The sequence below is a fragment of the Alligator mississippiensis genome, chromosome 5 (genome assembly GCF_030867095.1).
Source record: "Alligator mississippiensis isolate rAllMis1 chromosome 5, rAllMis1, whole genome shotgun sequence".
In the NCBI taxonomy this organism is placed as follows: domain Eukaryota; kingdom Metazoa; phylum Chordata; order Crocodylia; family Alligatoridae; genus Alligator; species Alligator mississippiensis.
Window position 1 is genome coordinate 134,023,130 of NC_081828.1, and position 14,680 is coordinate 134,037,809.

The 14,680-nt window shown below is 44.2% G+C and overlaps 1 protein-coding gene across 1 annotated transcript; it reads right to left on the reverse strand.

Moving 5' to 3' along the window:
- Positions 1 to 6,734: 6,734 nt before the first annotated feature.
- On the reverse strand, positions 6,735 to 10,044 carry CX3CR1 (C-X3-C motif chemokine receptor 1). Its single transcript, XM_019483341.2, has one exon. It carries the CDS (start codon positions 8,456 to 8,458, stop codon positions 7,403 to 7,405), a length of 1,056 nt encoding a protein of 351 aa, XP_019338886.1. The 5' UTR covers positions 8,459 to 10,044; the 3' UTR covers positions 6,735 to 7,402.
- Positions 10,045 to 14,680: the final 4,636 nt, after the last annotated feature.

Genomic DNA, 14,680 nt, shown 5'->3' on the forward strand with positions numbered 1-14,680 from the left:
GCAAAAATGACATTTTAGGGTTTTTACCACTGACTACTGCTGTTGAGATAAGGCTTTTGTGAGATTTCAGGAACTGGTGCTTAGTACAAAAACAAACAAACAGACAACAGCAGCAACAACTTCTCCCCACCCTCCCAAGAAAAAAAAATGCTTTCAGAAAAACAAAAGAGCACTTTCAACCCAGAAGAGCCAAATGGATTTTATAAATATTTACTAAGAGTGTGATTGCTTGTAGCATCTTTCATCTGAGGATCTCCTAGTGCTCTATGCAAAGTTAGAACCTCTGTTAGTGTATTTTGCAGAAATATTTGAGGCATGAGGTATCTATTCAAGCCCCATGCCTGCTAATATTTACTCATATGTTTGACTTTTTTACTGTGAAGCATGCATGTGTTTGTATGCCCATATGAATCAGTGGCAGAAAATCAGAAAGAACAGCCAGGAGTCCTGATTTCAAACAGTTTGGCTTAGTCACTGGGCCAGCCTCCTGCCTGGGTATTGGCATACTAACGGTCTAGGGTTGACAGTTTCCCAAACAATGCAAATAAGCACCGTCTTTTAGTTTTTGTTGCTGAGCCCACCGATATTTATTTCTTCCTCTTTCTCCTTTTCTCACATCTGGTCAGATTTTTTTATGATTGTTACTCTCAAAACAAGGGAAGAGCTAGAGCTACTGAAAGGAAAATGAGATTGTATGAAACAGCATGGCATGAAATTTTCTTGTTGATTTTAAAGGATAGTGCAGCAGGTTCAGTATGTCTAGTGCAAAAAAATAAAAAGGAAATGATTGCGTTAGCCCAGTGTTCCTTCTTACTCCTGTCCAGCTGCCACCGATGCATGTTCACAAAACTTTCTTTTATCAGTTATTTTTAGTCTCCTTTATATTGGTCTCATTGCTTTTGCACTGAAGTGACTTCCTGCTTTGACCAGTGCATACTTCTTTTTTTTTCTCCTGCATAGTTTGGCACTTCTTAAAGCAATATTGCCTTTAAAGAAGAAATAACTTTCCTTGGGAAAATGGACAGAGATAACTTATCTGTTTTTTGAACATTTAGGCTAAAATTTTCAAAATGATCTGGAGTATCTGGACACCCAATTCCCATTAAAATTAATGTAGGCTGGGTGTCCACAATGCGAATGTTTCTTTAAAAATTGCGTAGAGGTAATAGCTTTGACTAAATATAATGTAATGGATTATGACATTTCTATTTCAGTATTAAGCTTGGATGATTACTCAGTGGTGCAAGTAGGATATAACATATGACTTAAATTAATACAGAGTAAGAAAGTATTCCAGGTAGTTCTGTGACTTCAAAGTATCCTGCCTATAGGTGGACACAAATCCAAACTTCCCAGTAATTGAGGGGGGTTCAGATGAAGAATTTGGGGCCAAAATCTCTCAATTCACTCAGTATAGGCTGATCTCTAGGCAGGGCCATCCTTAGTGGAGGGAGCAAACTGGGGCAATTGCCCTGGGCCCCGTGCTTTGCAGGCCCCACAGAGCTGAGTGGAGTGGCCACAACATCTTAGCGCCACTGTTGGCTTTGTGTCTAGCTGCTCAGCACCCCACCCCTGCCACTGAATCTGACGCCAGCTTCTTCGCGGGGCCCTGCACCCTGCTCAGGTCATCTCTGTCTCTAGGCCCTCTTGCAGCTCTATGTACAGCTGATTGAATTTTTCCTGTGAAAAAGTCCTTTTTTTCTATTGAAAATATTCAGAATTCTTGGTGAGCTCTATCAATATTTTCATAGGTGCAGGGATCACCATGGATGCATTTACAAGACAAATGGCAATCTCAGCTGAGGATGGAACTCTGAGGAGGTTCAGCTTCTAATTTTATTACATCTTGGGTGCGTCTACATGAGACTTGTTAATGCACATTAGCCTTAATTAATGTGCATTAAGGGTATGCATCTACACATGTGTGCCCTTAATTTACATTAAAAATGTGTTACCAGATTTGCCCATCACTTTGGGGTGCACTCATTTATTAGGGATACGTTTTTAGGGTCTTTGTAATTCTATCTATGTGCTGCTTGTGCTACTTGTGTTTCTATACAGAGCTGTATCTCTCCCTTCTACAAGTCCTCAACCCCAATGGAGCTATCTTGCAGGACATAGTTTCAGTGGGGCTGGGTTCCTCCAGCCACTAAATCAGTCAAATACCCACCCACACATTAACGTGACACCCCTGACCCGGCTGGGTTGATCAGCATGGACAGGCTGACACCCTCGTATGCCAGGAATCAGTTCATTAAGGTAACAATAAAACACAGTCACAGACAAGCACATCGATGAACAGAATCCCTCTGAATCTGGCTGGGTGTCTAGCTGACACCCTCATGGGCCAGCATTCAGTTCATTAGGGCATGTCTGAGCCAAACTGGGTCAATCAGCCTGTGCAATCAGCCTGATCTCCTTATGTGTCTCAAACTCAGCACGTCCCAATCTTTTGCCCTAACTGTCCTAGTAGTGGTAGTCTACTGATGAGCAGACCCCACAGTATTTCCGGGCTTCACAGTGAACTTTGGCTTAGGTAAAAGCAGCTGCACAGCGAGTAGGGAAGTAGAGAAGGAAAAATATACACAGTTACCACCAGTTTGACTATAAAAGTTATTTATTGCTAAATATATGAAATGTATAATGGTACTAATAGTAATAGACATGCAGAGGAAAACAAACAAAAACAATTACAATATTACCTGGTTTCATTGAATATTTGGGGAAACCTAGCTCAAGCTTAACTAATACAATTCAGGTTCAGAAAGCTATGTCTAGAGAGAAAAACAAGAGAGAGAGAGAGAGAGCTGGGATCTCACTGTTCTAAGGCACTCAGGTGATTTGTTGACAATCAAAGTTCTCAGCATGATCCTTGAAGGGAGACGATCTGTTTCTCCCAGCTTCTTGAAAACAACAGTGAATGGTGTCAGAGAGATTTCTCCCTCTTGAAGCATACTGTTTGCTACTTTTACGCTTTCTTATACCCTTAACTTAGCCTCTTCAAAGCATTCTTTTAATTGTGTAAATCAAGAGGGTCCCAAGTCATAATTGACAGGGAAAATCCTGTTATATAAACAGTTTGCATTTAAATGAATTACCTTTTTCAGTGACAAGGGGTTATCTGGTTTAGAACATCTAAAAAAAACCTGATTAACAACCAGGAAAAACATAAAGTTTTAAGAAGTAACCAGACACCTAGGAGCCAGTTTGAAATTATTATGAATATACTGGAAGGGATCTTCTTAGATGGTCTAGCTATGCTTGCACTGTGAAGTCAGCATCAGTGTTTTGTATTTTACCTGTTGTGAATAAGCCTCAGTTTAGCATGACTCTCAGATTTTACTGTAGTCTTTTAACAGACTTAAGGGGATTACTTGAAGTGTTCATAAACTTTGTGGGGAGGACTTCCACCAGTCATCCCAGGAAAAGTATGACAGCATTTGTGGTCAGGGCTTCAATGGGCTGGATGCTGTGATGAACACTTAACCATTGTTCAAATGTTGCCCATACCCTCTCTGACTCGGGTTTTTTGCTTCAGCATTCCCTAACCTGGCAACTGAGTTTTAGTCAATCAAGTTTAAATACGCCTCCCACAGTGGGACCGGGGGATGTATGGCCCAAGATGCCTAGTAAACTTTTCTTTTGCTTAGTTCTGGTTAGATGAGGGGTGTGTGTGTGTGTGTGTGTGTGTGTGTGTGGTGGGGGGGGGAATAGAAAAAGTCCGTTGTAAGTCCAGCAAACTGGGTGCCAGGCCTCCCTTAGGAAGACAGAGCTGACAGGTAACAAATGGCAAGTTTAGGCTAATCATACCTAAATTTGCTACCTGCAGATGCAGGTATCAAATTTAGGTACGATTAGTTAAAGCACATTAACACATGTGTAGACACAACCTGGCACTAATTTTAGTGCTGGGTCTGCCCAGTCACTAGGGGGCCACCCTGAGCCCAGCCCCAGGGCTCTTGGCTGGCTGCCTCTCCTCCCCAAGGGCTGGGCTGCTCCCTAGCTGCAAGCTAAAAAAGCCAGTAGAATTTTGTTCCCTGGGGCACACAAACCAGGAGCCTGGACAAGACTGCTGATCTGTGTGGGAGCCTAGCAGGCCCTGTGTGCCCCCCTGGACAGGCCACAAGATGTCTCTGCCTGGTCTATGCCGCTCCAGAGCTCCTGCTTGCTGTACCCTTTGCCCAGCCCTGAGATCCACCCAGGGATGCTGCCTGGCTGTCTCTGTGAGCAGAGCCAGCTCTTTTCCCATCCTGCTACTCACCCTAAGCTGTCTCCTGTGCATGCAGGTCCTGTGGTGAAGTGCCTCTGCTGTGCAGGTCCCAGTCCCTGGCCATGTCCCTGCTCTGTGTGCTGCTGACACCTCTCAAGGGCCAGCCACATAGGGGCAGCCACATGGGGGCCCAGAGAGCCAGCACAGGATGAGAATGTCATTTTCCTCCTCCCCATCAAGCCCCAGCCCTGCCCACTTGTGCACACCCTTGCCATCTGCTACGACCCCCAGCTGGGAGGGGGTGCATGAGTTCATGGCAGTCTTGGGCTGATGTGCAGAGGCAGTTTGTGTGGGGTGGGCACTTGATTGGGCCCAGGCCAACTTATCATGGTCCTTGGGCACCTGTGCATGACTGATCTCCAATCTGAGGCTGGGCAGTATACTGTCCCTGGTGCAGAGCATCCTATCTCTGAAATGTTGCAACCTCTCACAAAAGGCTTCTGTCTCTGAAGGGCCAACATCTGGATGTGGGAGAGAGGCCACCAGCACCAGTGGGGATGTGGACTCTGGGGCACCGCCACCCACTGCTGAGGTGGTCTGGATGCGCTGGCTGCACCAGTAGAACACCAGGGACTGGATCCTCCTGCTCCAGTGGCAGGTGGTGAAGGAACAGGAAGTGCAGGAGCAGGTGCAGGAGGCATGGGAGCAGAAATGGGAGGTGTGGGATCAGGCCTGGCAGGTGAAGGATGTTGCCCAAGCAGAGGCACAGAACTGGAGACAGTGGGACCACATGGAGGCCCTGGGGCAGGAGTGCCTGGAGCAGCTCTAGCAGCAGGGGGACACCAACCACCAGGCCATGGAGACCCTCCCGGGCCTGGTAGCCACATACATGTCTCTCACTGTCTGGCTCCCTCCCAGACCTGTGCAGGGCCCCTGGGTACCACCCACTGCCCCACAGTAGACCCCCACCTGGCCCTGGGAGGAGGTCCTTGGGCACGTCCTGCCTACCAGACCCCCTGGCTCGGTACCTGCTTTGGACCTGCTGCCACCTACCTAGGCTCGGACCCACCACTCTTCCCTGTGCCATGCAGCCAAAGACTCGACCCTGCATGAATAGACCCACAGGGGAACATCCAAGGTGTGGTTTTCTGGGCACCTGTCTCAGGGCTCTGCTTCCTAGGCCCCCCTCCATGGCCCCCCACTCCAGGCTTGAAAACCCAAAATATTCTAAACAGTTTTCAATATGTACATAGTTTGCCTCTTGTAAGTGGGTTTTGTATTGTTGGAGGGTTGGGAGAGTGGTGGAGGGGCAGTGTTTGTTGAGGAGGGAGGGATGGGGTGGGAGGTGTGAGGGCAATAATGATTTTTTGTTTCACCCATGTGCATATCTTGAGAATGGTGCTGGGGGTGGGCAGGTATTTAGGGGCATGTGGGCAGCAGGGAAGGCAGGCTGGAGATGGGAGTGCAGGAGAAGAGAGTTAGGCAGGGCCCCCTGCAGCCAGTGCCCTGGCCCCCACTGGCAGATGTGCAGCTGGCCTGGGAGGGGGAGGGTGTGCCTGCTGGGGTCAGCAGCGCCAGCACCATGGCCAGCAGGAGTGTGAGTCACTGGTTGTTGCTGGCAGGGGCAGGTGCAGGGGCTGGGGCTGGAGCAGCTCTGGTGTGGGGAGACAGGGTGGGCAAAGAGAGAGATTCTGTGTACTGCCCCTCTACTGGGCACACGGCTCCTGGGCAGGGAAGGGGCTGGCCAGGGATCAGAGTTTCCCAAATGGCTGCCAGGTGCTGAAAGCTGACTCTGGCTTCAATATGACTGCCAAATGCTGGCAGCCATGTGGCTGGAGGTTGGAGCTCCCCTGGGTCGCCACAGGGGCACATGGCGAGATTGGAGGGATTTGGGACTAACTTCAGTGCCATGTCCCTGCATGTGTAGACACCTGCCAAAAATTACTTAATGTGCATTAGCTTGATGTGCATTAAATATAGTTGCACTTATTTGCACCCCTTGTTACATATAGCATGTACTGACATGCTATTTTTACTTCAACTGATACATTTTGAACACTTGAGTTTAGCAGATATCCAGATAAATTGGTATGTTTCAGAACCGTATGTTTAAATGCACATTGTTTATTTTGTCTAGCCATGAATATTTGGTACGAACTCAGAAAGTGAGCTTATAACTGAATTGACAATGATGTACTGAACAAAACAAAACAATCCTATTTATTCTCACTTCTAGGTTTCCAAATGTGTCCTGTCATTTGTGTGTTAACCTGTTAGGCCTAAGTTCAGGAAAGGGATAAAGCATGTGTCTCAAGGTTCTATGTGCCTGATCTACAGCATAATGAAATCAATAGTAGGAAGATTATTTGGTTTTAGTGGGCTTTGAACAGACTTAATGGGCTTAGAGCCCATCATGGGCTCTAATGACCTCTAAGCCCATCATCCTCATTTTTGCATGTTGGCCAATGCTAAACAGATTGTTGGCACTAACCAAATAATAGAAAGGACAATTTTTTTTTTCAAATAGGCCTTTTATTAGGTAAGTGTTAACAAATAAAACACTTGTATCAATCAGCAAGAGGTAATCCAAAAATGCAAAATCACTCGCATTTAATTATTACATAACACTTAAACCAGGTTTGACCCCTCATGTAAGAACAGGCTGTTGTTTCATAGAACATACAGATGAGATAAACACAAACGCTTGTAAAAATGAATATGCTACTGTCTCCAAAACTGAAACAATAAAGTGTTTCAGTGCTCATGCTGTAGTCCAAGAGAAAACCAATGTGCCATATATCAAATATTTTTCACTACTATCCATCTGTTGAACAGTTCACTTCCCCTGCAAGAGGTTTGTGTATACAGGCATACTTATATACATGCACGTGAATATATGTCCACACAGTCTTTTCATGTATGAATTTCTATCATATTATCTATTCCTATTTTTTTCTTTCTATTCCTAGCACAAGTTGCTGTTTTTCTCTCCATTTTCCCCTCAGAATTCAGATCCCATCCATTATTTTATTGTGCCATTAAAATGTTGACACTTATTGTTTTAAAATAATGAATGCTTAGGAAAAGAAATGCTCGTAAGTCAGTGGCAACCTCAAGTACTTTCACATGCTAAACCCGAGTGCTTGAATGATAACCTCTATCAAAGACATATTTACTTCTTAACAAAGTCCTTCACAGAACGAGCAAGGCACCTGGATCGCTGGTAATCTGGGTCTGGTTACTGCTTGGAATACTGTCTGGAGGGATACGTGAAGGGCCAGCTTGGTACCAGCTGCGGGGCCCACAGAAGCAAATGAATGAACAGCACTTTAGGCATAACGAGCAAAGATAATTCCTGAATTTTTCACCAGCAAAAGCATAGATAATTGGATTAAGACAGCAGTGACTGAAGGCTAGGGTTTCAGTTGCATGCATGGCATAGTCTAAAACTATTGAATGGTCACATTTTGAAAAGAAGTTGAAATAGTTCTTTAAAGTGTATAGAAAAATCAATACATTGTATGGGGTCCAGAAGAGGAAAAACACAATCACCACCACTAAAATCAACCTGATAGCTCTAGTTTTTTTATGATTTTTGCAGGAAAGCAGTGTCCTGATGATCCCAAAGTAGCAGTAGCTCATGATACAGATTGGGATAAGAAACCCTATGACATTCATTTCTATGTTGCAAAAAATTGGCCAAATAATTTGGAGATCTTCTGGGTAATTCACGGTGCACTGTTCGTTTACCTTTTCAGTGAACACAAATTGTGGCACTGAGAATAATGCCGCTGCTATCCACACAAAAAGAGCAATAATACAGCCACGGCTGATTGTTCTGGATTTCAGAGAAAACGTTACCTGAACTATAGCCAGATGTCTATCTATACTTACAACTGTGATAAAAAACATGCCACCAAAGAAACCCACATAATAGAGTGAGGAAATGAGTTTGCAGAAAACAGTTCCAAGTGTCCATCCTTTCCTCACATAGAAAGCCCAAAATGGAAGAGAGATCACAAAGAAAAGGTCTGAGATGGCTAAGTTCAAGAGATAAATGTCAGCAGTACTCTTTTTATTGCCAGCCTTTAGGAAGGCAAAAACCACGAGGAGATTACCTACCAAGCCAAGGAGAAATACAATAGTGTAAAATACTGGCAAGAATACTTTTCCAAACGTTTGGATGTCCACTTTATTACAAACAAGAGAGTCTTCATCATAGAGAAATTCAGTTGTTGCATCAGTCATGATGAGTAATTTTCTTATGAAAACCTCCTACAAATGGGGAAAAATAGCCATCAGAGAGGGTAAATCCAGCAGTTTAAAAATTGCAGTAGTAGGTGAGATGCAAACTGTTTTCCTGGAGACAATGTAGCAGGAATTGCATATAATTGTTGATGAGTGTGGCATGTAGAAACTATTGTGAATCTGACATCCAGAGATGTATAAGCAGTTCTGTTCGTGGAAAATCAATTTAAAAAAATGGAGAGGAGGGGAGAGTTGATGTGTGGCTATGGCCTGCACAAAATGTGCATTATCTTAATAGGTTGGATCCTTCCTTTTTTTTTCTTTTTCTTTTTTTCAGTTATTTGCAACTTCTGTAGCAAACATGGAGTAAAAATATATAATGAAATATAATCTGCTAAACAGAAGTCCAAAACTGCCTAAAAAAGAGTGCTCTCTTTAAGCATATGATGAAGGGAAATTATTGCTAGTCAAAGGGCTTGTATAGATGAACCTTTACACTTACTTGAGTTAAACTGGGATCTAAAGGGGCTAGACATACAGGTATCCTGGGATACACATACTCAGTAGACATGGACTCTAGTACCTAGTCATTAACAGTTTGTTTATGCCATTCAGAAGTTTATGACTCTTGTTTTGTAGTTACATTGGAGCTTTTTTCTGTTCTGGCTAGAAACTTCTGTCTTCTGTTTCAAGTTTAGAATTCCTCTTCCCCTAAAAATGTTACTTGAAATGCACCCATAAATTTAAAACTGTCTTCTGTGGTTTTGACACAGGAAGGAGGGCATGAGAAGAAGAGCAAGCAAAGGTCTCTCTTATTGCTGATTACTGTAGCTGTAGATGAAGAGTGGAGGAAGCAATATTAGTATTAAGCAGTACACGCCCAAAGCCTCTTACTGCAGCTCTAAAGCAGGAGTCCTTCTCACATAAATAAGTGTGAATTTAGCTTGCAAGCAGATTGTATCCAGCTGTTACATCACAGGGCATTGCAATACTGAAGTCTCTATGAATTGACTATAACAACTTGCACAGGGAGACGACCTTCCATAGAATCATAGAGAAGCAGGGCTGGAAGGGGCCTCCATAGGTCATCTAGTCCAAAATCCTGTCTAAGGCAGGATTATCCCTATCCAAACCATCATATGCAAATCCATTATGTAACCTCTTAGCAAAACTACATGGTTAACCTGGCACAACAGAAGACATAACATCCTAACCTGTCCACTAACATCCTAAAGCAGGGGACTACGACAGCCAAAGTCCTGCTTCTGTCAAAGTTGTTAATATGCCCTCAAGCAATCCCAGAAAGAGGCCCAAGTCCCCACTACAGAGGAAGGCAAAAAACCCCATAGTCCATACCAGTCTGGCCATAGGGTAAAATTCCTACCTGACCCCAAACTTGGGGATCGATCTGAACCTGAATGGAAGGGAAATACCCTTTAGTCAAAATTGCCAGCCTTGGAAGGCTTTAAAAAAACCCCTGACATAGGTAGCTAGGGGGCAGGGGAGGGGACGTGGGTGGATCTTTATCAATAATAAATGGACCTGATAAAACTGAATCAAGCCCAGTTTGAATTTCTAGTCTTTCTGGCTTTTGTTCTCATTTCAAAAGAAGGTTATTCAAATCCATGCTTTCATTCTAAATCAGTAGAGTTACTGCTGAGAAGCTGAAGACAGGCTTTTTACCGTTTGATTTTTCTATGGTTTTTCCAATGTTCACTCCAAGTGAAACAACAGTAAAAGCTAGACCAGGGATCAACAATGTTTTTGGACAGGGTGCCAAAAATGCCACAACCTTAATTTGTAAGATGTTGGAATGCCAGGGGCAGACAGCAGGAGATCCATGAGGGGCCCAATCCTTGTTGTGGCAGTGCAGCCCCAGGTCCTTCCCCAAGGTCTGCTCCAAGGCAAAATGTCTTTGCATGTCACGCTATGACACACATGCCACACTATGACACACATGCTGAGGGCTGCCTATCCCTGAGCTAGAGTTCTATTTCAGGTATTCTCATTCCAGAGCTAGTTTCACACCCTGCTGAGACAGTCTATGTAACAGCCAGAGATTTTACCCCTAAGGATTTTCATCCATCTTTGCACAAGGAGAGCGCATCCACACATGCAGGCATATGCGTTTGCATCAGGTCAAATAGCAGCAGCACAAATTTGTGCTGGAGATTTGTTCCTCAGCACATGTGCCTGAACATGCACCTTGGTGTGGAGTAAATTGTACCACTTGGGGGAAACTGACCCTGCCCACCTCCTCCTGCATCTTCAGCCAGGGGAGCTAGAGGCTGGGCCAGCACCCATGCGAGTTGGCAATACTGGGTATGTGGGGTTTGTGGGAGGGTTGTGGGAGGGCCCATTCCATGCCCACCCACCCGGCAGCAGTGGATTGTTGGGGCACCCATAGCCTACTGCAGGCAGAATCCCCCAGCGACATGTAGAACTGCCTGAGACCCAGGGGCTACACGTGGTGCATGAAGTTGGCCCAGTCTGCTGGTGTGCACCTTCACATAGGACTGGGCTAGCTCCTGCTATGTCCCGGGGCTCCTGGCACTGCATGCAGGAGCTATGTGCCATTGGGCCAGGCCCACATCTGCCTGCATGCGCCCCTGCTCTATGGAGGCAGGAGCTGACCTGGCCCAATGGCACACAACTCCTGTGTACAGTGCTGGGAGCCCTGGGTCATGGCAGAAACTGACCCAGCAGCACCCTGACAGCCCACTACTGCTGCTGGGGGGAAGGGAGTACCCACACCTCCTACACTGTCCCCCTCCCCTGCAAAGTGCTCCCCATCCCCACACAATCCTCCCCACCCACACAGCCCCCTCATCCCCACATCCCTACTTACTTGGTCCGGGCAACTGCTGCCAGCCATACCCCACTTCTATTTGCTCCAGCATGCTGAGGCAGTGTGCTACAGCAGCAGTGGAGCATGCAGCAGGCATAGAGATACTCTGGCCATGTGCTAGAGCACCTCTTTGGAGGACCCAGCCTCCGGTTGTTTGGGGACATGCTTCGGTAGTGTGCTCTGCACTGCTTTTTTCCAGGGTGTTTATTTTTTTTATACTGGGACTTCCTGGTATCAGACTTAGAGTCTACACTGCAAATATGCAGTGCAGGGAACATTTTTTTTAACCTAGCTTGCCTCCTGCAGTGTCTTAAATGCTTTGAGATGCCGCAACAGACATGTGCTTGCTTGACTGGATGCGGCTGGAGAGTTTAATTTATTTTCTCATCCAAACAAAGCAGGTCTTAGAAGACCAGGGCAGGTTTGGGTTTTCCTCCCTGGATGCTTTTATGTCAGCAAGGACATATGTTTACCTTATGCTGAATAATTCATACATTGCTGGTTCAGGCTCAGGCCAAGCTTTATATTTTGTGGGGAATTGTATGTAACTATACAGGTGCTTCTTTCATGTGAAAATGTACTTGCTTCTACATACTTACAACAACACCCACCTCTCCCCTGCCTGTGATTCTTCCTTGGGCTGGTGTATGCCTCCTTTGCCTATTCAGTGATATTCTATGGACTCCAGCCTGTTTGATACACTGGCAGACATACCAGTTCAAGGAACTGAACCAGGAAAGAAGGCAGCAGCATCTAGACGCTTCTTGCAATGGAGCTATAGCAGGCATTTCCAGAAGAGTGGAAGAAAGCTGATGTATCACTATTGAAAAAGGACCAGCAATAACCACAGACTGATGAACCTGACTGCCTGACTAACCTGACTTCAGTCCTGGGCAAACTAAGGTAAAATCTGTTATGGGAGTTAAAGAATAGCAATATAATTCTTGTCAGTTTGCATGGCTATATGGGAAATAGGTCTAGTCACACAAACTTGATTTTCATTCTTTTGATGAGATTATAAATTTTGATTAATATACTATCTATGTTCAATGACCTTTAAGCATTTGTAAGATTTTTTTACTTAAAGCACACACCTCCTGATTTAAAGAAAACCTTTTGTTTACAAAGATCAGTAATTCACACATTGACCCTCTGTTGGATCTCAAAAAGAGAGGAACCTTTTATCAATCTGATGTATTTCTGACACAGTCTTGTGGGTTTGTCTCGAGGCCCAGCATTGTTCACTGTTTTATCAGTGAGCTCTGTAAATATGAAATCATGGACAATAGCATTTTCAGAGGATGCCAAAAGTTGGTAAAAGGGTTAATAGTGGTTGAGATGGGATAGTCATTCAGAGGGAGCTGAGTTTTCTAATAATATGAGCTCATTTGATCAATTTGCATTTTTATGCAGTCATATTTGAGATCATATAACCAGAGACAAAAAATGCAGATCATATCTACAGAATGAGATATTGTTTTCTTAGAAGCAGTGACTGGAAAAGATTTGGGGTCTTTCTAGACAAGTAATTGAATGCAAGTGAAAGGCTGTTTATACACATGCTCTGGGGGTGGGGGGAAGGTGCTTTAATTAGAGCGGCTCTGAGAGTCGTTCTAATTAAAGTGCTAGAGTGTCTTGTCTATCAGTGTCCCTGTGCTGAAAAATGGCGGTGGGGGTGCTTTAACTAAAGCTCATTGAATAAGCTTTAGTTAAACCGCTTCCACCATTTTTCAGTGTGGGGACTCTAATATATGAGACTCTGGAGTCTGCTGGAGCGTGGTAATTACTAAAGTCTGCTCGGACACACTGTATTACAACGCATTGGAGCAGCCTCACTGCACGTGTACAGGCACCCAAACAGACTTAGAGCAGTCTTGGCTTGTGAAAAGAAGTTGGAGAGGCAATGTGAGGGTGGTACTAGAGGGCTTTATAATTGACATTGCATTGAGGCCCAAAACGTCAGACTATCCGACTGTTACACGAACCACATCTTTTGCAGTTTTCCTGTCAATAGCACAAAATAGACTGAGACACAGAATCCACTAGATAAAGGTCAACCATACTTGCAGGCAGTTAAGACTTTAAAAATGTATATATTTAAACCAAAATTCTTAGACAGAAGAGTATTTAAAAGGATTGTTAGGGTGAGTACCAGTAGGACCTACTAAGTACCTATTCCACCTATTAAGCACCTAAGCACGATCCTCAGTTCAAGTCCCTGTTAATCTGTTGATGCATTAACTGCTTTTTTGAAACATTCCCCTTTCCCAGCAGCTCCAGATGTATGTGTGTCCACATCCATTGTGGGCTATATATTGCCTAAGACCCACCAAGAGTCAATAGGACTTACGTTCTAAAAAGTGCCCAAGAGAAGGTGAACAAGGTGGGATGGGGTAAGAATGGGCTAGCTATGGGATAATGTAGTTAACCAGTTCTGGTATTATAATAATGGTGGTAATACCTAGAGCTAATACAGCAAAGATTTCAGAGTACTTTAACAAATGAGCTATTTTGTTATCTTTATTAATCAGATGGGGACGTAGGGACACAAAAAGCTCAAGTGTCTTGCCCAAGAAAGACATGGAAACAAAATGAAGGTTTCAAAATAACTCCTCAGCCCTGTCCACTCTGCGACGCAGCTTTGCCACTATCCAGTTCCATTCAGATCTTAGAAAATAAGATTACTCTTATTGTCTTTGGAAGGAGGGGGAGGGGGGGATTTGTGTTTCCTCCAGCTTACTGCTGGCTCCCTCATTATCCATAATGTTTAGAAAAATAATTGCCAGATGTTTAATATGCTTAGCTAATTCCCCTGATCCCTTTAAAATGTGTGTAGCCCGCCTACTCTTCCCACCCTGCCTGCCTCTTCAGATTTTCTCTTACCTGGTCTTTGTCAGGGGTTCTTTTTAAAAGGCCTTCTTCTTTACTAAGGATTCAGGTTTGGTTTCTATTATCTGTGACAGGAAAATTTAAAAAGAGAATTCAATATTTCAGGGATCTGAAATCACTGTTCATTCCATCTCCTTCCACTCATTCATTTTCCTGTTTCTTCTAGTCCTTTTTTGCCCCTTGCTACTGATGTGATTACACATGCATTCAGTTGTTGATATTGGAGAACTGAGACATTTCTAATCAACCACTCGTCTTCCTATCAATGTAGCACACTTACAATCTACAGGACTTTCTCCAATGCTGTCAAGACTAGTTTTAAATAATGGGTTTTGGGGATTTTCCTTGTGTGCCATACTCCTGAGTTCTTAACATTCAATCTTAACATTTCTTTTATCCTATTTTCCTAGTTATATCTGCCATGAACAATCAAAATAATTATGTCACCTCTTTGCTGTTTTAATTTCACACTTCTCATACTGGTG